This window comes from Moschus berezovskii, chromosome X (assembly GCF_049115385.1).
Source record: "Moschus berezovskii isolate FMDL1 chromosome X, NW_MosBer_1.0, whole genome shotgun sequence".
Taxonomy (NCBI): Eukaryota; Metazoa; Chordata; class Mammalia; order Artiodactyla; family Moschidae; genus Moschus; species Moschus berezovskii.
Genome location: NC_142488.1, coordinates 140615828 through 140639837, shown reverse-complemented (window position 1 = coordinate 140639837; position 24010 = coordinate 140615828). Strand labels below are relative to the sequence as shown.

Below are 24010 nucleotides of genomic sequence, written 5' to 3'. Positions count from 1 at the left end.
GTTCCTTCTGTGGGAAATGATGGTAACAAACCTGAGTGGTGGCAACAGCCAGGCTATAGACGGGGTCTTATGTGTGAGAGGAAGATCTGGAATCAGACATGCACTTTAGAAGTTCATCTTCTCTCTAATAAATCTCCTGGATCTGAAAAAGAAAATGCACTTTGGTCAGAGCAGATAGACATGTGGTTTTTCTGCCTGAGTCTAAATACACTCGAAAGTTTCCAAATGGGAAATGAGCGAATTTTGTTTGGCACACAGTCTATTCAGTCTCGGGGCATATAGTTGAAGACATTTCGATTACCACAATCAGTCTTCTGCTAAGATATTAATGGGGTTCTTCTTTGAAACTGGCAGTTGGACACTTCAACTGATGGGTCAGCTTTCCTAGGTGGTTAGACCCCAAAGTCATAAAAACTGCACTGAACTTGAATTCACACACCTCAGAATCCTCCTTGGAGGTGAATGCAGATTCATATCCTAGCCGGATTTTATAAGAAAACTCCCACTGTCCTTGTCCTCTCACCGCCCCTTGTCTGATACCTGCCCCTCATGAAGGTCATGACTGTCGGGGAGCCTGTGGGCACCTGTGCAGATGCTCAGGCAAGTTCAATCATGTGGAGGCAGCCGGGACTCCCAGCAGGAGACTGTGTCTGGCATCAGGAGGCAGGGGCACATCCTCAGCTCGCTGAGACTGTGGGCAGCATCACTGCAGAGGGAAGGGCAGAAAGAGCACTGGAGGGAGCCGGGGGGGCCCTCCCTGACATTCCCAAGAGCCTTGGAAGCTAAATCAGATCTTGCATTTGCAAGTGCCGATGATACAGAGTGGTGACTAGAAATGGAGATTCAAGGCACGTTTGGCCTTCTCAGAAACTCCTTAACACACGACGGGAATTGTGTTCATCACAAGCTATACCCTGGCTGCTGTCTGCTGAGCCCCGAGTACACTGCAGGCAGGGGAGAGACTCCAGGTCCTTGTTCTCATCTCTTCTCCCTCTGCTTCCTGGAAGCTGCCTACAGGGAACCTGGGATCCTTATGTAAACCTACAACAATTTGGAAATAAATACATGATTAATTCACCGATTTTAATACAAAGACAGGAAAAAAAAACGGTTAATCTAAATAACAATAGCATGTTGTTTGGGGAAAAAGCATCCCGTTTGTGTTGATGCCTGGGGTGGCATGGAAAGGTATTTTGGATGCAGGTGGTGCCACATCCGTGGGGCTGAGCTCCCAAGAAGCAGGAAAGGCTCCTGCCTGACTGATGGAAGCTCTGTCCAGGCGCCATCCATTCAGGGCCAACGGTGAGGACCTGAGGGACTGAGGAGGGTGGAGAGCCCTGGGAGCAAGGGGCAGGGATGCAGCCTAGGAGTCCGGAGCTGAGCTTCAAGCCAGAACCACATGAGAACCACACAGACCTCGCCCTCTGCCCTCCTTCTGGAGTCCATCCTTCTCTGCCTGTCCCTTCGTCACATGGCAGGTCTGGGTCAGGAGAAGAGGAGACATGTGGATGGGGAACTGGTGCCTGAACCTCTACGGAGAGGAGCACAAAGTGCCAGGTGGGAACCATGGCTCATAGGTCAGTAGGGCTGTTATGATATCTCCTGGGGGAACCATCTTCCTTTGGGAAGAGCATGTCCTGTCACCACCATTAATAGAGTAACCAGTAGCCACATGAGGCTGGGTAGTGTGAACTCAAATGCGCGTAGTGTGTCCCAGGGCCTGGCCTTCTACTTTAATATAATGGCAATCCACTCCAGTACTATTGCCTGGAAAATCCCATGGACAGAGGAGCCTGGTAGGCTACAGTCTATGGGGTCGCAAAGAGTCGGACACGACTGAGCGACTTCTCTCTCTTCTTCTCTTCTAAAGTCAGTGTAAATAGCTAGAAGTGGCTAACGGCTAGATAGCCACGCTGAGGAACTGCAGAACCTACACAGGGGATCAGAAGCACAACTTCCCTTGTGGGTCACTGGGAGTGGTGGTAGGTGGGGTCACTGTTCCCTCTGGTTCCACGATCATGTATCTTACTTAATGAGGGAACTAATGATGCCAAATGTGGAGTTTGTCCAGTCCCTGGAGGGTGAAATCCCAGCACCACGGGCTCTCGTATCCCAGTGTGCACCTCACATGTGCTTCGTAGAGGCCATTCCTCTGCTCCAGGAAACCAGCAGCTCTGGAAGCTGTGGTCTCAGGGCAATGAGGGCTTTGGTGTGAAGGCCCAGCCTTGGGTTGACTCAGGGCCATCCTGTACCTTCCGGAGCTCAAGATGAGGACCCTGAGGAGGACACAAGTACCCCTTAGGTCCCACCCCTGCTGTCAGCCCTAGGCATCCCTGGTGGCGGCATGAGCACTTGGCAGCGTGTCCTACCTTTGGCATCCCTGTCTCTGACAGGTTGGGGACCCGATATAAGGGGCGGGCCTTAGAAGGAGAAGGGGAGGATCGTAGGTTCTGAAGAGATCTGGGTGCGGACCCTGAGGAAAGACTGAGGGGAACCTGGACCCCATCACAGAGTGGGCTCAGGGAGCACATAGGGTGGGATGAGCACACGCCGCATCCCCTGACATCCGGGTCTCAGCGAGACTGGGGACCCTGTATAGGCAGCGGGGCCTCAGGTGGGCAGAGAGGAGAATTCCGGGTCCTGTGCGGTATCAAGTTGAGGTCCCTGAGCGGGGACTAGGCGACCCTTGACCTCAAAGAAAGCTGTCTCTGTTGTCGGTCCTTGGCGACTGTGAGGTAGGATGAGAACAACGGGCATGGTCTGGCGTCCTGACATCCGGGTCTCAGAGAGACTGGGAACCTGGTATAAGGGGCGGGGCCTCAGCTGGGGAGAGGAGAGAATCTGAACTTCTACTCGGAGACAAGGTAAGGCCCTGAGGGAGGACTGAGGGGACCCTCAGGGAGAATTGATGGGGCCCCACAGATCCCTGCCCCTGTCATCAGTCCTGGGAGACCCTGGGGTGAGAAGAGCACCCTACGCCTGTCCTGACTTTCTCACATCCGGGTCTCAAGAGAGACTGGGGACCTCGTGTGAGGAGCCGGGCCTCAAACTGGGGGAGGACGGAGCCCCGGTCCTACCAAGAGTCACGGTGAGGACCCTGAGGGAGGAGTGAGGGGAGCTGGACCCCGAACAGAGGGGACCCTGGTAGTCCCCAGGCAGGACGACCTCGTGCCGCATTTCCTGACATTGGGTCTCAGAGAGTCTGGGGACCGAGAGAGAGGGGCGGGGCCTCAAAATGGAGGACGGGCCAATTCCAGGTCCTGCCTGGAATCCAGGCTCCAGTCGGGGAAGGACTGAGGTAGTTAGACCCCAACACAAGGAGGGATCCTTGCCTTTGATGGGGGTCTTAGAGGTCCCAGAGTGGGTTGAGCAGGATGAGCTGTTTGTCGACCTCTGGCTTAGGGGCCTCGGGAGATGAGGTGTTCAGGATGAGGATGGAGGCTTCAGAACCACAGAGGGTAGCCTCCCTGGACACAACTGAACCCACCCTTCTGGTCAGTGCTAGGAGTCCAGGCTGGACGTGAGGTGAGGACCGAGCATCTCCCCAGCCTAGGTAGGACCCTCAGGAGGCCCTAGGCAGGTGCGACCGCATGTAGGGCCCCTTAGCACTTTCCCTTCAGACTCAGGTCTTGTTCTGAGGCGCTCTGCAGGCCCCCAAAGGGCAGGGTCCATGCCCTGGCAGGGGACAGTCGGGCACTACAAGGAGCTACAAGGGGACCACTATTCCCACAACTGGGGTGGGACCTCAGAGTCCAGGGCTGTGCCACCATCTACCCCTGAGGGGCCCCCCACCATTTTTCTCATAGGGGCTTCAGGAACCAGGAGGCAAGGGCAGAGGTCCGAGGCCTGTGTCCAGAGGTCAGAGAACAGAGGAGGTCCAGGCAGTAACAGGAGTCAAGGTGAGGAGGGTGCCATGAATGAGCACCAGGGGCTCCCCATCCCAGAACAGAGGGGACCCCACAAAGCCATAATCCCCCCATCGTCTCAGCCCCAGAAACTCTGGCTGTGCTGGCTGCACCCAGGGGAGCCACTGCCCTTCTTCCTTCGGGTAGCCAGGGGGAGGGCCCCTGTGAGGCCGAGAGCACCCCTCAGGAGACCTGTAAGTGACCTGTGTCGACCACCCAGGGTGCATTTCCCAGCCGAGGCTCATGGTCCCCAATGTCCCCTGCCTCACTCCTGTCTGTGGTTTGATCCCAAGCATCGTGCTCGTGGTCGAGATGAGTGAGCTGAGCAAGCCCGAGGAAGACCTTCAGGAGCCAGGCAAGGCCCAGGGCCTGGAGGAGGCACAGCTCCTGGGGGCTGAGGGGGGGGAGGCTGCAACCCTCTTGGCCTCCTCCCCCCCAGTCTCCTCATCCACCCCTGAGGGGGCCTTGCCCCAGGAAGCTCTGAATAAAATGGTGGCTAACATGGTGAAGTTCTTGCTCCGCAAGTATTGGACCAAGGAGCCAACATCCGATGACGAATTGCTGAATACGGTCCTCAGGGATAACCAGGAGCACTACCCGGTGGTCTTCCGCCAAGCGGTTGAGTGCGTTCTGCTGGTCTTTGGCGTAGATGTGAGGGAGGTGGACCCCAGGAAGCACATCTACATCATGGTCCCCTCCCTGGGCCTCACCTGTGATGCGACACAGAGAGGTGGGCAGGGCCTGCCCAAGGCCGGCCTCCTGGTGGTGGTCCTCAGCCTGATCCTCCAGAATAGGGATCGCGGCCCCGAGGAGGAGATCTGGAGAGCACTCAGCAGGATGGGGGTGTGTGTTGGGAGGGAGCACTCCATCTTTGGGGAGCCCAGGGAGCTGCTGACCCAAGTGTGGGTGCGGGAGGGGTACCTGGAGTACCGGCAGGTGCCTGACAGTCACCCTGCTCGCTACGAGTTCCTGTGGGGTCCCCGGGCCTTTGCGGAGACCAGCAAGGAGAAATTCACGGAGTATCTGCTCAGGGTCAACGAAAGGGCTTTTAGGTCCTTCCAACTCCCTTCTGCAGAGGCTGTGAGGGAGGAGGAAGGGGAGTCCTGAGCCAGAGCGGCAGCCAGGCTGATCCTTCCCTCTGTGATTGAAGAAGGAGCGGTCAGCCTTCTCAGGAGTGATGGCCTCGCCACTTGGGGAACCCGGTGTGTAGAATTTTTAGGTTCCTGTTCTCTGCAATGGCATGGAGATTGATCTATGTTTTCTTTAGGAATTTTTCAAATGTGTATTTCAGCTTAAGGCTTAATAAATTTCAGTATCTAACTTCGTGAATGACATTGCTCGCACATGTATTTGTGCTTACCCAGTTTAAGGACAAGAGTTTTGCTGGTTTTTAAAAGAGATTGGGAACTCTCCCATTTTATTTTGTGACCCTGAACATGGTAACGTGAGATTGGATTTATAACTATTTTGGGAATGTGAACTTACTTAGCAGTAATGTACTTGGTGAAAGAATTGGAAAATAAAATGTGATTATAGCGAAATCTTGCTTCTTATACTTTTTGTCTGTCTTTTTATATAGCTAAGCTATCTCAGTTTATTTGGATTTTCCCAGGTTATTATTTAAGAAAGTAAGAGAAAACTAATCCAACTAAATAAGGCCCTGCTCCCTGGCTCATTTATTCCACAGAACTTCACAGAACCCGTGCTCTGTGACAGGCCTTGTTAGCAATGGTGACACTAGGGGAAGCAGGACACCCCTACACCTAGAGTGATGATCTAAGAGCTGAAGCCACATGAGGAAGGTGGAGAGATGTCCCCTAGTCCCACACAACAAGGCAACATGGGGCAGGGTGGTGGGGTTCCAGGAGGATCCTTTGAGTGTTGGTGCCTGAGCCAGGGCGGTTTGGGGCTTTGGAAAGCTGGGTTCCTTCTGTAGGAGGTGATCGTGATAAGGCTTGGTGGTGGCAGCAACCAGACCTCTCAATGGTGTCTTATGGGTGAGAAGAAAATTTGAAATGGGACACGTCCATTAGAAGTTCCTCTTTACTCAGAGATGAATCTCCTGGGTCCAAAAGAGAAAGTCTGCTTTGATCAGGATCAGGTAGACACCTGGTTTTTCTGCCTGAGTGTAAATACACTCGAAAGGATCCAAATGAGACGTGAGTGAATTGGGGTTGGCACATAGTCTTCTGAGTCTCGGAGTATATAGTTGAAGACATTTTAGTTACCACTCTCAGTCTCCCTGTAGGATTTTAATGGGGATCTTCTTTGAAAGAAGTTGGACTCTTAAACGGATGGAGTGGCTTTCCTAGGTGGTTAGACCCCAAAGTCATAAAAACCGCACTGAACTTGAATTCACACACCTCAGAATCCTCCTTGGAGGTGAAGGGTGGTGCACTGTGCATATCCTAGCCAGATTTTATAAAGAAACCCCCCACTGTCCTTGTCCTCCCACTGTCTCTTGTCTGATACCTGCCCTTCACGAAGGTCACAGCCATCAGGGAGCCCAAGGGCACCTGTGCAGGCGTTCAGGCAAGTTCCATCATGTTGCTGGCCCAAATCTTGGCCTTCTCTGCCCACCGAAGGTAAACGAAAAATACAGAGACAGAGTGGGCAGGCGAAAGAAAGGTCGTTTTAATTCTCAGCCCGCAGAGTTGGGGACAAAGTAGGGAATCTAGGGGCTGATATAAGATGAGGGCTCCCAGTCAGGAGTCAGTGATGAGGAACAAAGGTGTTAGGATCTTGATTCCTTTCTCTTGCATTGTTTCAAAGTCAGTCATAGACTGGCTCAGTAACCCATTAATTGAGCCTGGCAATTCAGTGACTCAGTGACCTTCTTTCTGATATGTAACTACAAGGGGAAAGGTGTTGTAAGGGTAATCACCAGATACGGGATGTACTTAGCATAGAATCGAAGAAAACTAGGTGTGAAGTGTAGCTCCTGTAGAGTTAGGGGGCAGAAAAGCAAACAGTTACAGACATGCAGAGTTCGGAGCAGTTAAAGTGAAAAGAAACTAGGAACGTTCAGGCCTGCTCACTGTTCTCTTTATCTTCTTTGTTCTCAGGAAAGGGATAGAGAAAAACTCATTTTTATTTTTTTCCTTTTCACTGCAACAAACTCCCGCCTGTCATTTTATTTCCTCCTTATTAATGGATGAGGGAAATAGTTGTCATTCTTGTCTGACGGAGGAACAAAGTTCAGTTTTCCTCCACTTGACAATTACCAGCTGTTCAGCCCAGGGGCCCATCTATCTCCTACTTCAAATCTTCCTTGAGAGACATGAACCCCAGAAATCTTTATTGGGGGAATGAGGGACAGATCTTCAGTCTTCCGTATCCTCTTTAATGCTGATACAGGACTTGTAGACTCTGCCTAGTTGGGGTCACACAGCTTTTGCCTTGTTTTATAAAGGGGCCCTAAGGTGACATTTTTGGTTATTCCCACATGATCTTTTCGAAGGAGTGGCTGTAATCTCTCTGGGGGCGTGGGTTTTCTCTCCATATCATCATTACTTTTTTTTTTTAAGCATTTTTTAATTTTTTTTTGGTCAAAGTAATTTATTTTTTAATTTATTTAATTGGAAGCTAATTACTTTACATTATTGTATTGGTTTTGCCATATATTGACATGAGCCTCCACATCATCATTATCTTGATATAAATATGTTGTCATCTGGAGGAGACAAAACTTAACAGTTTTTTTTTTTTTTAAAGAAAAACAGAGACCATAGATCAGTAAAAGCATTATTGCAAATGGGGGTCAATGAAAGAGTAAGAACCAAGTTATATTTGATGACAATTTTGATTCAGGTCCTGGTAGGGTCAGTGCTTGGGTCATCCTGTCCAAAGGAATCGAGCTATTTGGACTCAGAAGTAGTTGGAGGAATGGCAACCTGGACATTAATAGACAAAATAGAAAATGTTAAGCCTGAATCCTAGTTGAGATTTAACACTTGCACCCAGGTAGCCTGGCTAGTTGTCTGTTGTTGTTCAGTCGTGTCCAACTCCTTCCAACCCCATGAACTGCAGCACATAAGGCTTCCGTGTCCTTCACTACCTCCTGGAGTGTGCTCAAACTCATGTCCATTGAGTTGGTGATGCCATCCAACCATCTCATTCTCTGTCATATCCTTCTCCTCCTGCCTTCTATCTTTCCCAGCTTCAGGGGCTTTTCTACTGAGTTGGCTCTTTGCATCAGGTGGCCAAAGTATTGGAACTTCAGCTTCATTTATTTGTCTAGGTTTATCTAAGTAAATCTTAACCTTTAATGTGGCTATCGCTCATTACACATGCTTTTTTTTTTCAACATATGGTCCAGAGCAATTTCATTGTCTAAACATACAACAGTTACAACAAAAGACCTTTAAAAATAAGATTGCTGTCACCTGCTGTTGGCATATTTTGTTTTTAGAATGGCTGATGGCATTCTAAGTCTGACACAGCTCAGAAAACTCACATTCTTAACAATACAAGGACTTGTCTGAAATCACACCATACTGTCACCTAGTTATTTCCATAGCTACTTTATTTTGTTTGTACCAGAAGTCCTCTTGCAGGAGGTCACCATTAACCCCACTATAGGGCTGCCAGGTGGGTGATCCACAAACTGGAGAACAATTACACCAAAGAAGTTCTGGCACTGTTGAGAAAGCTCTAGCCCCACAACAGACTTCCCAACCTTGGAATCTGACAAAGGGATTGAGAATCTCCAGGGAAACTGACTTTGAAGATCAGTGGGATTTGATTACAGAACTTCCACAGGACTGGGGAAACAGAGACTCTCGGGGGGCAGAAACAAAACCTTGGGTGCACCAGGACCCAGGAGAAAGGAGCAGTGGACCTACAAGAGACTGAACCAGACTTGCCTGTGAGTGTTTGGGAGTCTCCAGTGGAGGCCTGGGTCAACAGTGACCCACCGTGGGGTTAGGGCCACTGACAGCAGCAGTCCTGGGAGGCGCAGCATGCTGGCATAATTCCTCTTGAAGGAGGTTGCCATTATCCCAATCATAGTTTGGTCCCAGGTCAAACTACAGGGAGGGAACACAGCCCCGCAGAAACACCAAGCAGTGTGGATGTGTCTGCTGGTGAAAGTAAAGTTCGATGCTCTAAAGAATAATATTGTATAGGAATCTGGAAAGTTAAGTCCATGAATCAAGGTAAATTGGAAGTGGTCAAACAGGAGATGGCTAGCGTGAATATAGACTTTTCAGGAATCCGTGAACTAAAATGGATGGGAATGGACGACTTTAATTCAGATGATTATGATATCTATTACTGTGAGGAAGTATCTCTTAGAAGAAATGGAGTAGCCCTCATTGTCACTATGAGTCTGAAATGCAGTACTTGAGTGCAATCTCAAAAATGACAGAATGATCTTGGGTCATTTCCAAGGCAAACCATTCAATATCACAGTAATCTAAGACTATGCCCCAACCACTGATGCCAAAGAAGCTAAAGTTGAACAGTTCTATGAAGACCTAAAGACCTTCTAGAACTAACACCAAAAAAGATGTCCTTTTCATCACAAGGAATTGGTATTCAAAAGTAGGATGTCAAGAGATACCTGGTGTACAGGCAAGTTTGGCCTTGGAGTCCAAAATGAATCAGGACAAAGGCTAACAGAGTTTTGTCAAGACAATGCACTGGTCATAGAAAACACCGTCTCCCAACAAAACAAGAGATGACTCTGCACATGGACTTCACCAGATGGTCAATACTGAAATCAGATTGATTATACTCTTTGCAGCCGAAAATGGAGAAACTCTATACAGTCAGCAAAAACAAGACCAGGAGCTGACTGTTGCTCAGCTAATGAACTCCCTAGTGCAAAATTCAGACTTAAATGGAAGAAAGTAGGGAAAAGCACTAGATCATTCAGGTATGACCCAAATCAAATCCATAATGATGATACAGTGGAAGTAACAAATAGATTCAAAGAATTAGATCTGAAAGACAGAGTGCCTGAAGAGCTATGGACCGAGATTTGTAACACTGTACAGGAGACAGTGACCAAAACCATCCCAAGAAAAATAAACGCACATGTTTGCCTATCTTTACAAATAGCTGAGAAGAGAAGAGAAAGGCAAAGGAGAAAAGGAAAGATATACCCATCTGAATGCAGAATTCCAAGGAAGAGCAAGGAGAAATAAGAAGGCCTTCTTAAGGGAACAGTGCAAAGAAATAGAGGAAAACAATAGAGTGGGAAAGACTAGAGATCTCTTCAAGAAAATCGGAGATACCAAGGGAACAATTCATGCAACGATGGGCACAATAAAGGAAAGAAATGGTATGGACCTAACAGAAGCAGAAGAGATTAAGAAGAGGTGGCAAGAATACAGAAAAGAACTGTACAAAAAAGGTCTTCATGACCCAGATAACCACAATGGTGTGATCACTCACCTAGAGCCAGATGTTCTGAGGTGTGAGGTCAAGTGGGCCTTAGGAAGCTTTACTGTGAACAAAGCTAGTGGATGTGACAGAATTCCAGCTGAGCTATTTCAAATCCTAAGTGATGGTGCTGTGAAAGTGCTGCACTCAACATGCCAGCAAATTTGGAAAACTCAGCAGTGGCCACAGGACTGGAAAAGGTCCGTTTTCATTCCAATCCCAAAGAAGGGCAATGCTCAAGAATGTTCAAACTGCCGCACATTTCCACTCATTTCATATGCTAGCAAGGTCATGCTCAAAATCCTCCAACCTCAGCTTCAACAGTATGTGAACTGAGAAATTCAGGATGTACAAGCTGGATTTAGAAAACAGAGAGCAACCAGAGATCGAATTGCCAAACTCTGTTGGAGCATAGAAAAAGCAAAAGCATTCCTGAAAAACATCTACTTCTGCTTCGTTGACTACGATAATGTCTTTGCCTGTGTGGATCACAACAAACTGTGGAAAATTCTGAAAGAGATGAGAATACCAGACCACCAAAATTGCCTCTTGAGAAACCTTTATGCAGATTAAAAAGCAACAGTCAAAACTGGATGTGGAACAACGTACTGGTTCCAAATTGAGAAAGGAGAACGTCAAAGCTGTATATTGTCACCCTGCTTGTTTAACATATGCAGAGTACATCACGCAAAGTGCTGGGCTGGATGCAACTCAGGCTGGAATCAAGATTGCTGGGAGAAATATCAATAACCTCAGATATACAAATGAGGCCTTCTATGGTGGCTCGGATGGTAAAGATTCCGCCTGCAATGGGGCAAACGTGGGTTCAATTCCTGGTTTGGGAAGGTCCCCTGGAGGACGGCATGGCAAACCACTCCAGCATTCTTGCCTGGAGATTCCCCATGGCCAGAGGAGCCAGGTGGGTTGCAGTCCATAGGGTTGCAAAGAGTCAGAGATGACTGAGTGACTAAGTACAGCACAGCATGGAAATGACACCACTCTAAGGGCAGAAAGCGAGGAGGAACTAAAGAGCCTCTTGATGAAGGTGAAAGAGGAGAATGAACAAGCTGACCTAAACCTCAACATTCAAAAAACTAAGATCATGGCATCCAGTCCCATCACTTCTTGGCAAATCTATGGGGAAACAATGTAAGCAGTGACAGCATTTATTTTCTTGGACTCCAAAATCACTGTGGACGGTGACTGTGGCCATGAAATTGAAAGACACTTGCTCCTTGAGAGAAAGCTATGACAAACCTAGACAGCCTATTAAAAAGAAGAGATATCAGTTTGCTGGTCTGTCTAGTCAAAGCTTTGTTTTTTCCAGTAGTCGTGTATGGATGTGAGAGTTGGACCATAAAGAAGGCTGAGCACCAAAGAATTAATGCTTTTGAACTGTGGTGCTGGAGAAGACTGTTGAGAGTCCCCTGGACTGCAATGAGATCAAACCAGTCAATCCTAAAGGAAATCAACCCTGAATATTAATTGGAAAAACTGATGCTGAAGCTGAAACTCCAATACTTTGGCCACCTGATTCGAAGAGGCAGCTCATTGGAAAAGACCATGATGCTCATAAAGATTGAGGGCAGGTGGAAAATGGGGGTGACAGGATGAGACGGTTGGGTGGCATCATCAAGACAATGGACATGAGTTTGAGCCAACTCCAGGAGAGCATGAAGGATAGGGAAGCCTGGTCTACTGCAGTCCATGGGGTAACAAAGAGTCAGACACAACTGAGCCACTGAACAACAACAGCTACTCTATTTTGACTTTAATCATAATTTTCCCTTAATAGCCTAAGTGACTGTCACCTTCAATGATGTCAGTATTTCTCTAGGTATGAGAATGTGCAAGAATAAAGGCTCATAAAAATCTCCTGAAAGTGTCTATCTGAAAGCCTCTTCTTCCAGTTTTTCCAGAGCACAGAGTGCCTCGTTCCTAATTTCCACACTGAATTGCTTTCAGGGGGTTTTGATGATCAGCAGCTTCAGTGGACATGATTTAATCTTTTGTAGAGATAGATCGAAAGTGCCAGCTTCCAACTGGCAGAGTCCCTTAAGAGTCATGAATCTGACCATGGGTTTGGGGCACTACATGACCGTATTTCCCCATGGTGCTAGGAATGCTCATTCCCAGGTCTTGTGAAGATGATGTTAACAGGCAATGTGTTGTTACTGAATTAGGCACAGTTCAAAACAGTATTCAAAATTCAGAACAGTTCAAAACAGTATTTAAAATTCACTGAAATGCCTGTACTTATTAGCCTCTTGGTCCACAAAAATATTCCCTTTTGTTTTCTTCCCCATATCTACAGTTACACCTTTGCAATCACTGATTTCACGTGAACATGTATACTATCATTTTATCAGTGCTCAGTCACACACTTGTAATGTAAGGGGCAACAATTTTTTAAACAGTCAATATAGAAAACAATATAGCTGGCAGTAATGGTAAGGTCATGGGCTTCCCTTGTGTCTCAGATGGTAAAGAATCTGCTTGCAATGCACGAGACCCAGCTTCAATCCCTGGGTTGGGAAGATCCCCTGGAGAAGGGAATGGCTACTCACTTCAGTATTCTTACCTTGAGAATTCCATGGACAAAGGAGCCCAGCAGGCTATAGTGCATGGGGACGGAAAGAGTCAGACACGACTGAGCAACTAACACTTTCAATTTTCAATAGTAAGATCATTAGTAAGAACTTAAGTCAAGAACCTCCATTAGTTGTAGCCCAGTATGTACCTAAGTCATCTGACTTAGACTGTTCTGTACCAATCTTTCTTTCTTAGGGAAACTATATATTGGCATTGTCCATAAGGCACCCAGCCTGTTTTCTAGTGTTACTAGACTGATTATCTTTAGTATGATTTAGTCGTTCCCAGCATAGAGGAATAGAGGAGACTTTAAATTACCATAGCCTGATGTTAACTACATAAATCCATCCCGTAGTTGTGAGAGGTTTTATTCTTTGGTTGAAATTTTGTTTGTTGCTCTGATTGAACTTGCGCAATAGAGGAAAATTTATATTTAACACCAAGGTCAGAGCTGGCATTATTAACTGATAAGGTGACGGGGTCTTATAATATCAATAGTAGCCTGAACATGACTATATATATTTTTTCATTTGAGATAGATTTCCCAAGAGTCAACCAATTAAAGCCTTGGAGAGGATAAACCCACCAAAGTAACCCAGAAATGCTAGACACAGATAACTGACACAAACCCAATAATTGGATTGATTTTTAAAACTAGCATGTAGTCATGTTTATGATATAAAAACATCTGATTCACATACAAAGGTCCAAGAAGTCAAGAAAACAGTATGAGACCCATACAAAGCAGGTCGAGGATATTGGGTAAGTTGTCCACTTCTGATGTCATCTTTTTTTTTTTTTCTCATGTGAGTGTAGTTTTTCCTCTGAGCACTGTTTTAAGGTGATTTTGAGATCAGCAGTCCTCTCTATAGGCCAATCCATTGCAGGGAATCTTTGTGATTTTAAATTAATTGAAGAGTTAATTCCCTTGAGTTATAATGTGCATGAGGTTATTAAGAGCACCTTAAGTTAAGAGGACCTTGATAAGGCTCTGTCTGTCCAGGTCGGTGATAGTCTTTTGAATTATGTCTTTTTCAGAATTCTCTGGTTGCAGGTCACAGGGCATCTGATCTTTATCCAAAGATAGATTAATGAGTTAAGCTTTAGGAACAAACTTAGAGTGTCTGTTAATAGCTCAATTAAACTTTTTGACAATGTAACACAACAGCAAGGAATGAACTGGGAAGTGAGCCTTGGCCAACACAGACCTTAATTAACAAAGCTACAATTTAATATCTAGTGAAACAAATTTTTTTCATCATTGTGAGGGCACTAACCTCAAAATCAGGGAAGGCTTTATACTATCAAATAAAAATGAGGTTTGTCAGGGTGCTAGGAAAAGCCAAACAGCCGTCCACCCCTACTGTGGACCCCTTGCCCCCAATGTCCCCAACCTGGCCTCACTCTCTGCATCTCGGGGCTCTACTCTTCCTGTCCCTGTCCGGACAACCTCCCAGCCCAAGATGGGCGTAGTGTTGGCATTCCCTTGCAAGTCGGTGTGTGAAGGTCCCGAGATGATAGTCCCCTGTCACAATTATTGTGATTCAGATAAGTGGACAGTTGAGGTCGCTTTTGGAGAGTGTCATGGTGTCTAGTAAATAACAACTCTGTGCAATGTAAATAATGACAAAAGGTTATGATTATGGATGACTATTCAAATGATTCCTTAATTCCCAATCTTTGATGAAAATGATCAGTGAGTCTGGGTGGTAGAAGATGGTCCTTTCTGAGGTTTAGCCAGAAGAGCGTTGCCGGGATAGTGTGTCAGCCACCACAGAGCCAGAGAGGACCTCAGTGTCCACAAACAGACAGGTGGAGCAGATGAAAGGCTGTAGCAGATGACAGGTGTGGTCACCAGCCTGCTCCCCACCCCATCATCCCCAGACTCAAATGAGGATGGGAAGTAGCTGGCTTCATCACAGTGTTATTCTTCCACATGTGGGTCTCGGGCGTTTCCTCACTGGAGCGGTAAAGGAACCCTGGCATTTGAAATACAGAGTGCAGTGCTTGTTCATACTCCTCCGCATTACTGTGTGATGTACAAATATTCCAATCATGATAGCAATGGGAAATGCTTACTAGTTCTGTTCCGTTCATTCACTTGGTCAAGAAGATGATCTGACTTGCCAAAATAACCATCAGGGCACAGAAGTCTTGAGATACAGCTTTGTGATTAGGTCCAACACAAATACTTGGGAGTCATACTCCTGGAACTTCTGACAGGGCACAGGGATCCCCCTGCCCATGACTTCAACCTCCAAAGGCTAAGGCTCTATATCTAACTTGCATTTCTTTCTGTTGTTCACCTCTGGTGCCATTTCAGAGCACAGTGGTCATAGTAATTTTCAGAAAGTCAAGAACCTACAGAGATCAACCTAATCAAGGTGAGGGGGTCAGGCTGCTGTATCCCGCCCACACTGATCCCATGAGTAGTCTCTCACAACGAGCTGCCCCCAGGGAGGCAGCCCCTCCAGTGGAGGGTAACTTTTGCTCTGAGTCCTCATCCACCAACACCGGTGGCCCTGGGCAAATGAGTGGGCTAGTGACAAAGAGGAGATCTGGGTGGCACCACAGCATCCACTATAATCCACCCCTCCCAACACTGACATACACTCCCTTCATCTGGAGAGATGGCCTCATCTGAGGACAGCTCCTTGAGGATTCTTGTTGGTCTCCTACCCTCCTAAAGAAGCTCAGAGAGAAAGACCAGACAAATGCTGGGCCCTCATAGTTGCAGCAGGTGTTGCACCACAAATGACCATCACTCTCTCTTGCCTGAGATCCATTCTAAATCCCCTGCACTCTCAGTCAGGACCTCGGCCATTTCCAGTGGCTTCCCTGGTGAGGTTATACAGACTGTGTCCCTCAGGGTTCTGAAGCCCTGGGCCCGATGCCCTTCTCAGACCCTTGTTCTTGGACTTGTCAATTCACCACAGAAATGGGGCAGGAATCCAAGACACATCACCTGGCTGTTAGAGATGTTTCCTCGCTGTTCCCCCTGTGCCAGAGTAACCCGCACACTCCTTGGGATCAAGGTCAGCTCTGCCTGCCAGGACGGGAACAGTTCTCTGTGTGTGCTGGTCCCCTAGCAGGAGGAGCCCAAAGTGCCCAGATGGGAACCATGGCTCATGGGTCAGTAGGACTGTTATCGTGTCTCCTGGGGGAACCTTCTTGCTTTGGGAACAGCCTGTCGTGTGTCACCACCAGCAGTAGGGTAACCAGTAGCCACATGAGCCTGGGTATTGTGAACTCAAGTGTGCTTAGTGTGTCCCAGGGCCTGGCCTTCTACTTAACATAATGTGAAGTCAAATGTAAATTGCTAGATGTGGCTAATGTGGATTTCCCTGCTGTGGAACTATAGAACTTACTCTTAAGAACAGGAAGCACAACTTCCCTTGTGGGTCACTGGGAGTGGTTGAAGGTGGGGTCATGGGTCAGTGGAAGTGGTAATCAGTGGGGTCACTCTACCCTCTGGTTCAAGGACCATGCATCTTACCTCATGGGGAACTAAGGATGACAGATGTGGAGCATGTCCAGTCCCTGGAGGGTGACACCCCAGTACCATGGGCTCTCATATCACAGTGTGCACGCTACATGTGTTCTTTAGAGGCCAATCCACTGTTCCAGAAGATCAGCAGCTTCTGGATGGTGGGGGCTGAGATAGCGACTTTAGATCCCATGACCACTTGCCCTCTGAGCCCCTGGTGTGCTGTTAGAGGGTCTCTCTGTCTTGGATGGTTTTGTGAAATATCCTGTGTCAGTCAGTTCTGCTTTCTGTGAGCCCTCAAATAGTGGTGCCAGACAAGGTGCTGCAAGCAGGAAAGCGAAACCCACATCTAGAACGTGTACCTATCGATTTCAGTGAAAATAAACTTCTCCTCCTTCAAGGATGGAAGTGAGATGTAGTGATCAACTCACCATTAGTGGCTCAATGACCTTCTGGAGGGACGGTGCCACTGAGGGGTCAGCATCACTCTCTGTCCATGGCAGGGCAAACACCTGGTAGGTGCCATAGTTCATCTGGCCTGCAGGTGGCGCCTGTGCTGCTGAGCCCAGATGCAGCCTCATCCTCGGCCCCATGGCTCCTCCACACATGAGAGCACTGTGCAGCCCTGAGGGACCACTGACAGAGGCTGGGCGCTCTCAGTTCTTCAGGCATTGGGTCTTTGTCGAAGTTCCTCGCCTCTTGAGTGCTGCATGCTTTTGTGAGTAGTAAGAGGCAATGCAAATATCTTCCTTTTTGGTGTCCCTTCCTATAGGTTCGTTGATGTACCCCTTCTCCAAACCTACTAGTGGTAACCTACCAAAATTTCTCATTCTAAGTACCTGACCTACTGTCCAGTCCATTTTCCATCGTCTTTAAGCCCATGTTTATTCTTGGCTTGGGCCATTTTCTTTATCCATATATAGTGGATCCCTAGAGGCATCATCTGAAGTTGCTTCCACTGGGAGCGGATATCTGCTCACCACTGTCTCTATGGCCACATGTGGTGGAGGTGCTTTGCAGCAGGAGTCCATTTCCACCTGCACTTTCAGTTCATCAAAACCATCCCTCATCTATGCTCAGCATTTCTACACCCCAAGCAGCTGGTCAGGAAAGAGCTTCCTGGTCCATTAATCTCCAGGAATAAACTGCAGCAGAGGTGCTTGTGTCACATCTGCAGGTCATATTGGGGTTTAGCTCACCTTCTTGTAATCTATGGCCCTGCTTGGGTCTGATCTCCTCAGAGACGCCACTTCTGTTTTGTGGTGGATTACTGTTGCAGTCGCCTCCCTTTGTGGGTCTGACAGAACCTAGCTCATGAGGACCAGTGGCTGCATGCTGTATGCGAGGAGGTGGCCATGTGTTCCTGCAAAGATAACAAACCTGGCAAAGCAGCTGCTATCGAGTGGGTGGTGGTCCACAGTCCTCCTTAGGAGCCTATAGGTTTGAGGAGGGTCCAGACCGCTGAGGAGGTATGGTGGGGACCACCTCCCTGCATCCTTTTGGTGTTAAGGGTGTCATTGATGTTTCACATCTCCCAAACCAGAGGAAATCTTGGTTTGTATTTACTCTCACAGTCAAGGTGCAGGGAGTGCACTTGGTCTCCCCTGCTCTGATAGTGTCTATACTAATGGCCTTGCATGCATTCAGGGCTTGTGCCCATCATCAAGCCCATCTGTTCTAATCACACTTCTGGAGGTGGCAGGCAGGAGTTCTCTTGGTCAGATCTAGGCCAGAACTCCATATGTTCCTGGTGCACACATGCTCCCACTCCACTGGTGACATTGACGGAGTGAAGGCCTGAGTATCACTTCCCACAGCATCCCGTTTCTAGACATCCTTACAATGTTTGCGTCTTTCCTCTCTTGCCCGCGTTCAGTCACCAAGGTGAACGATGTGGGTCTGTTTGTGGGACAGACTTGGGGAATGATGGCTGCATATATCTGCCAGGGTGCTGCAGAGATTTTAATCATAAGGATCCCTCCTTCCCTTTGGTCAATGGATTCTGTGTCTGACAATTGACTCTGGTCTGGGAACTGGGGAAGACGTCATGACTCTTTTGGAGCACTCTCCTGCATCCTCCTGCTCACTCATCTTTGTTGTCTGTCAGACAGTAAGGAATCTGCTTGCAATGCAGGAGACCTGGGTTTGATCCCTGGGTGGGGAAGATCCCCTGGAGAAGAGAATGGCAGCCCACTCCAGTATTCTTGCCTGGAACATTCCATAGACAGAGTAGCCTGGAGGGCTACAGTTCATGGGGTCGTAAAGAGTCAGACATGGCTGAGAAATGAACATTTTCGCTTATAAAAATTAAGGCACAGATTTGTGAATGGCCCATCTCTCTTGACCCCAAGAACACCGTGTCCTGTTAGCAAGCTCTATACCTCTCTGCAGATCATAGCCTCTCACTGCCACATCAGTTTTGCTGCTTTTACAATAATAGAGATCACATTCCTTTTGAAATTTAAGTGCCACCTGCTGAATTAAAGGAGATGTGAACGCTTACTCCTTGGAAGGAAAGTTATGACCAACCTAGACAACATATTAAAAAGCAGAGACATTACTTTGCCAACAAAGGTCCGTCTAGTCAAGGCTATGGTTTTTCCCGTGGTCATGTATGGATGTGAGAGTTGGACTGTGAAGAAAGCTGATCGCCAAAGAACTGATGCTTTTGAACTGTGGTGCTGGAGAAGACTCTTGAGAGTCCCTTGGACAGCAAGGAGATCCAACCAGTCCATTCTAAAGGAGATCAATCCTGGGTGTTCATTGGAAGGACTGATGCTAAAGCTGAAACTCCAATACTTTGGCCACCTCATGCAATGAGTTGACTCACTGGAAAAGACTCTGATGCTGGGAAGGATTGGGGGCAGGAGGAGAAGGGTACGAGAGAGAATGAGATGGCTGGATGGCATCACCAACTCGATGGACATGAGTTTGAGTGAACTCCGGGAGTTGGTGATGGACAGGGAGGCCTGGAGTGCTGTGATTCATGGGGTTGCAAAGAGTTGGACACGACTGAGCGACTGAACTGAACTGAACTGATCAAAATCTTCCAGGTTATTTTTGTGTGTGTGGAATTACAAGAAACAGTGCCTCTGGAGTCAACACCTGCACATGAATAATGCCAGAATTTTCTGCCCACATGGGCTGCTGCAAGCACTGCCCTCCTATGGCTTTGTAGGGTCTGACTCACAGGAGCAAAACCAACTGTCACTCGGGCACTAGTCGTGAACGAATTTGAGGCAGCTTGGGATTTCAACCAATCAACCCTGTATTGACTTTAACAGGATGGTGACCCCATATAAGGGAGGAGTGAGAGCAATTGGTGTTATTTAAGTTTTTACTCTTTACACTATTCCAAAAGAAACAGGAAAACTGGTATTACTGAGAGACAATATGAACTTGCATTTCAAAAATTCTAGCGAACCCACCAAAAATAAATAGATAAATAAAACATAAAAGAACCAGTTAATGAGTTCAGCCAGTACTCAGGCTATGAGATCAATGTTTTAAAAAGCCAATTACATTTCTCTATAGTAGCAATAAATCATCCCAAAGTGAAATTAAGAGAACAATTCCATTCACCATAGCATCCAAAGGAAGGAAATACTTCGGAAGAAGACTAATAGACTAAAAAAAGATGTGTGTGACTTCCACACTGAAAAATACAAAACTTTGCTGAGTGGAGTTTACAAACTTCTACAAGAGAGTGTCTCTGTTCATGAGTCAGGAGGCACGATGCTATCAGAGGGTGGTTCCCGCCAGTGAGATGTGTGGATTCTCCCCAGTCCCTGCCCAAATGCCCAGAGACTTTTCTGTAAAAATGGAGAAGCTGATTCAAAAATGACCATGCAAAAGATCTAGAATAGACACAAAATTTCGTGAGGAAGGGCGGGGACAATGGAAGACTTACTCGCCCTCCATGATTTCAAAACCCAGCGTTATGATAGAAGCATCATGACAATACAGTTTTGTTGTAATTGTAGATGTAGAGCTCAACGGGACAGAATTGAGAGTTCATAAATAAGCTCATTTATTTATGGTTCATGAATTTTTTTTTCAAAGTGCTAAATCCACATGGAAAGGATAAATCCACTTTTCAACATGTGGGAGATCCACGTACAAAAAAAAAAAAATGTGAGTTTACACCACTTCCTCAAAACATACACAAAAATTAATCCATAGGAGAAAATGTTCATGACTTTGCCTTTAGACAATATTTTCCCAAATACAGCACCAAAGCCCAATCCGTGAAAGAAAAAAAGTCAATACAGTGTAATTCATCGAAAATTAAAACTGCTTTCACATATCCTTGCAATGGAATTCTGGTTAGGAATAAAAAGAAAAGAATGACAAATCTGTGGTATAGCATGGATCAAGGAAATAAGCCTTGTGACTCCGTTTCTATGCAATTTCCAGGAAAGGCAAATCCAGTAGAGATGGGAAGAAGAGCAGTGACTGCATGGGAGTGGGCTGGGAAATCAGGGATTAACTGTAGATGGGCAGAGGTCATCTTCCTGAGTGATGGAAATGTCCCAAAACTGGACTGTGATGAAGGCTACATGGCTTAGGAAGCTGACTAGCAATCACTGAATTGTACCTTTTCCATGGGTGAATTTTATGGTATGCAAATTACACTTCAATGAAACTGAACAGTGCTTCTTTCCACCCAGATTTTTTAATTAACACCTTCCCTCTTTGGCAGCTCCTCTTCCATCCAAACCACTATTTTCACTCGTTTTATTCCTACAAAATTCTAGACCTTACTTAACATTGGTTAAGTAACACTCAAGGTAACAACCATTTGTTCATTTTCTGGAGTCGACCTTGACTCTCTGAGACAAGGAAGAAGACCTTCTTCCAGCAGGTTCTGGGCCTCACATCAGGGGACAGTCACTCTTCCTCTGAGGAAACACTTGGGGATGTGGGTACAGAACACCTAGCTCCCTACCCCATTCAAATGCAATGCGACAGGCACCCAGGACGACTTCCTTTCTTTCCCCAGGAAGAGATCTCTCTGGCTTTACCCAGGATCCAAAAGGACGCTGCTCAGCAATGTCCCCTTTCAGACTTTCCCTCATCCCTGAGACACACAGTCTGCAGGTCTGAGGGATGCCACTGTAGCTGGCCAAAATCTTGGCTTTCTCTGTCTACTGCAGACAAATAAAAAACGTGAAGACAGAGTGTGGTGGCAATAGAAAGGTGGCTTTAATTCTCAGCCAGCAGAGAGGGGACCAAAGGAGGCTCGTGCCTCAAAAACTGAGCGCCCTGTCCATGAGGAATCTAGGGGCCGATATAAGATGAGGGCTCCCAGGCAGGAGTCCGTGATGAGGAACAAAGCTCTTAGGATCTTGATTTCTTCATCTTGCACTGTTTCAAAGTCAGTCATAGACTGGCGGCAGTAACCCAGTAATTGATCCTGGCAGTTTGGTGACTCTGTGGCCTGTTTTCTGATATGTAACTACAAGGGGAAGGGTTTGGAAGGGTAAACACCAGATATCAAAGAAAAATAGAAGTGAAGTATAGCTCCTGTGGGCTTCCCTGGTAGCTCAGCTGGTAAAGCATCCACCTGCACTGCAGGAGACCCCGCTTCGATTCCTGGGTTGGGAAGGTCCCCTGGAGAAGGGATAGGCTACCCCCTCCAGTATTCTTGGGTTTCCCTTGTGGCTCAGCTGGTTAAGAGTGCTCCTGCAATGCGGGAGACCCGGGTTGGGAAGCTCCCCTGGAGAAGGAAACGGCTACCCTCTCCAGTACTCTGGCCTGGAGAATTCCATGGACTGTACAGTCCATGGGGTCACAAAGAGTCAGACACGACTGAGCGACTTTCACACTTTTATAGCTCCTGTAGAGTTAGGGTGCAGAAAAGCAAACCTTAGTTTCCGACATTCAGAATTAGGAGCAATTAAATTAAAAAAAAACTAGGAATGTTCAGGCCTACTCACTGTTCTCTTTACATTCTTTCTTTTCAGAAAAGGGGGTTAAAACAAGCTAATTCTTCCTGATTTCCTTTTCACTGCAACACTACCACCCAGCCTCATCATAATCATCTCCCACAGAAGCAATCCAGCTTCCCAAAGCCCCAAACCACCCTGCCTCAGGCACCGAGTGCTCCTTCTGAAGCCCCACCACCTCACACTGTGTTGCCTTGCTGTGTGGGACTAGGGGACATCTCCCCACCTTCCTCATGTGACTGCAGCTCCTAGACCATCGCTCTAGGTGCAGGGGTGTTCTGCTTCTCCTGCTGTCCCCACTGCTCACACGGCCTTCCACAGAGCAGAGCCTCCATGAGACTCTGGGTGAGAATAAGCCAGTGAGCAAGGTACTTATTAACTCCGACCAATTTTACCCTGATTTCTTTAATAACTAATGCAAATCCAACTAAACATAGATATTTTAGTTTTATAAAATAACAGATTACCTAAGGTTTTAGAGTTGACTTTTATTTTTTATTCTCTATTTCCTTTTATTTCTTTCCCCATGCCCATAGTTTTGGGGATCTTAGTTCCCCAACCAGGGATTGAACCTGGGCCCCAGCAGTGAAAGCGCTGTGTCCTAACCACTGCCTTGTCAGACAATTCCCACTTTCTCTATTTCTTGACTCCACCAATTTTATTGTTCTTTCCCATTTCCAAGAAAATTCCTGTTCTAATGAAATTTTAGCTTGTTCAGGGTCACAAAATAAAATAGGAAAGTTCCTAGTCTCTCTCACAAAACAGTAAAACTCCTGTCCTTAAACTGGGTAAGTGCCAATACATCTGTGATCATTGTCATTCACAAAGTTAGATATTGAAGTTTATTAAGACTTGAGCTGAAAAAAACAACATTTGAAAAATTCCTAAAGAAAACAGAGAGGAATCTCCATGTCACTGTGGAAAGAAAGAACCCAAAGACGTCCCACCAACTTGCCCAGGCCCTCAGGACTGAAATGGCTGACCGCTCCCTCTTCAATCACAGAGGGAAGGATCAGCCTCCCTTCCTGCCCCCAGGACACGCTGTTGGACGTGGGCCTGGAAGGAGCCTGGCTGCTGCTCTGGCTCAGGGCCCCTCTTCCTCCTCCCTTCAGCCTCTATAGATGGGAGTGAGAAGGACCTGGAAGCCCCTTGATTGATTTTCAGCAGATGCTCTAGGACGTGCCACTAGCTGGTCTCCGCATGGGCCTGGGGACCCCACAGGAACTGGTAGAGAGCGGGGTCACTGTGCGGCACCTACTGATATTCCAGGTACCCCTCCTGAACCCACTTGGGTCAGCATTCCCTGGGCTCCCATAGATGCAGTGCTCCCTCTCAGCATATATGCCCGTGTCGTTCAGGGTTTCCCAGATCTCCTCCTCATGAGGACAGCTGCCCTCCAGGAGGATCATGCCTAGAACCACCACCAGGAGGCCGGCCTTGGGCATGCTGTGCCCATCGCTCACTGGCATGTAGGTGTGCTTCATGTGGCCCACCTCCCTCACATCCACGCCGAAAACCAGCAGATACAGTGGGTCTGGGTGTGTGGACTCGGCACCTTCCTGGTCCTGCCAGGTGCTTGGTCCCTCCTCGTCTTGGCTGCTGGAGGCCTCATCTTGAGATGGGCTCCATGGAGCAGCGGCCATGGCAGGGGGTGAGGAATAGCCACCCTGAGGGCTCGTGGGGGGACTGTG

General features: G+C 47.4%; 1 protein-coding gene across 1 annotated transcript; it reads left to right on the top strand.

Moving 5' to 3' along the window:
- The first annotated feature begins 4199 nt into the window (after positions 1-4199).
- Positions 4200-5397, top strand: LOC129564178 (melanoma-associated antigen 8-like). Its single transcript, XM_055437887.2, has one exon. The coding sequence runs from the start codon at positions 4218-4220 to the stop codon at positions 5010-5012; it is 795 nt and encodes a 264-aa protein (XP_055293862.1). The 5' UTR covers positions 4200-4217; the 3' UTR covers positions 5013-5397.
- Positions 5398-24010: the final 18613 nt, after the last annotated feature.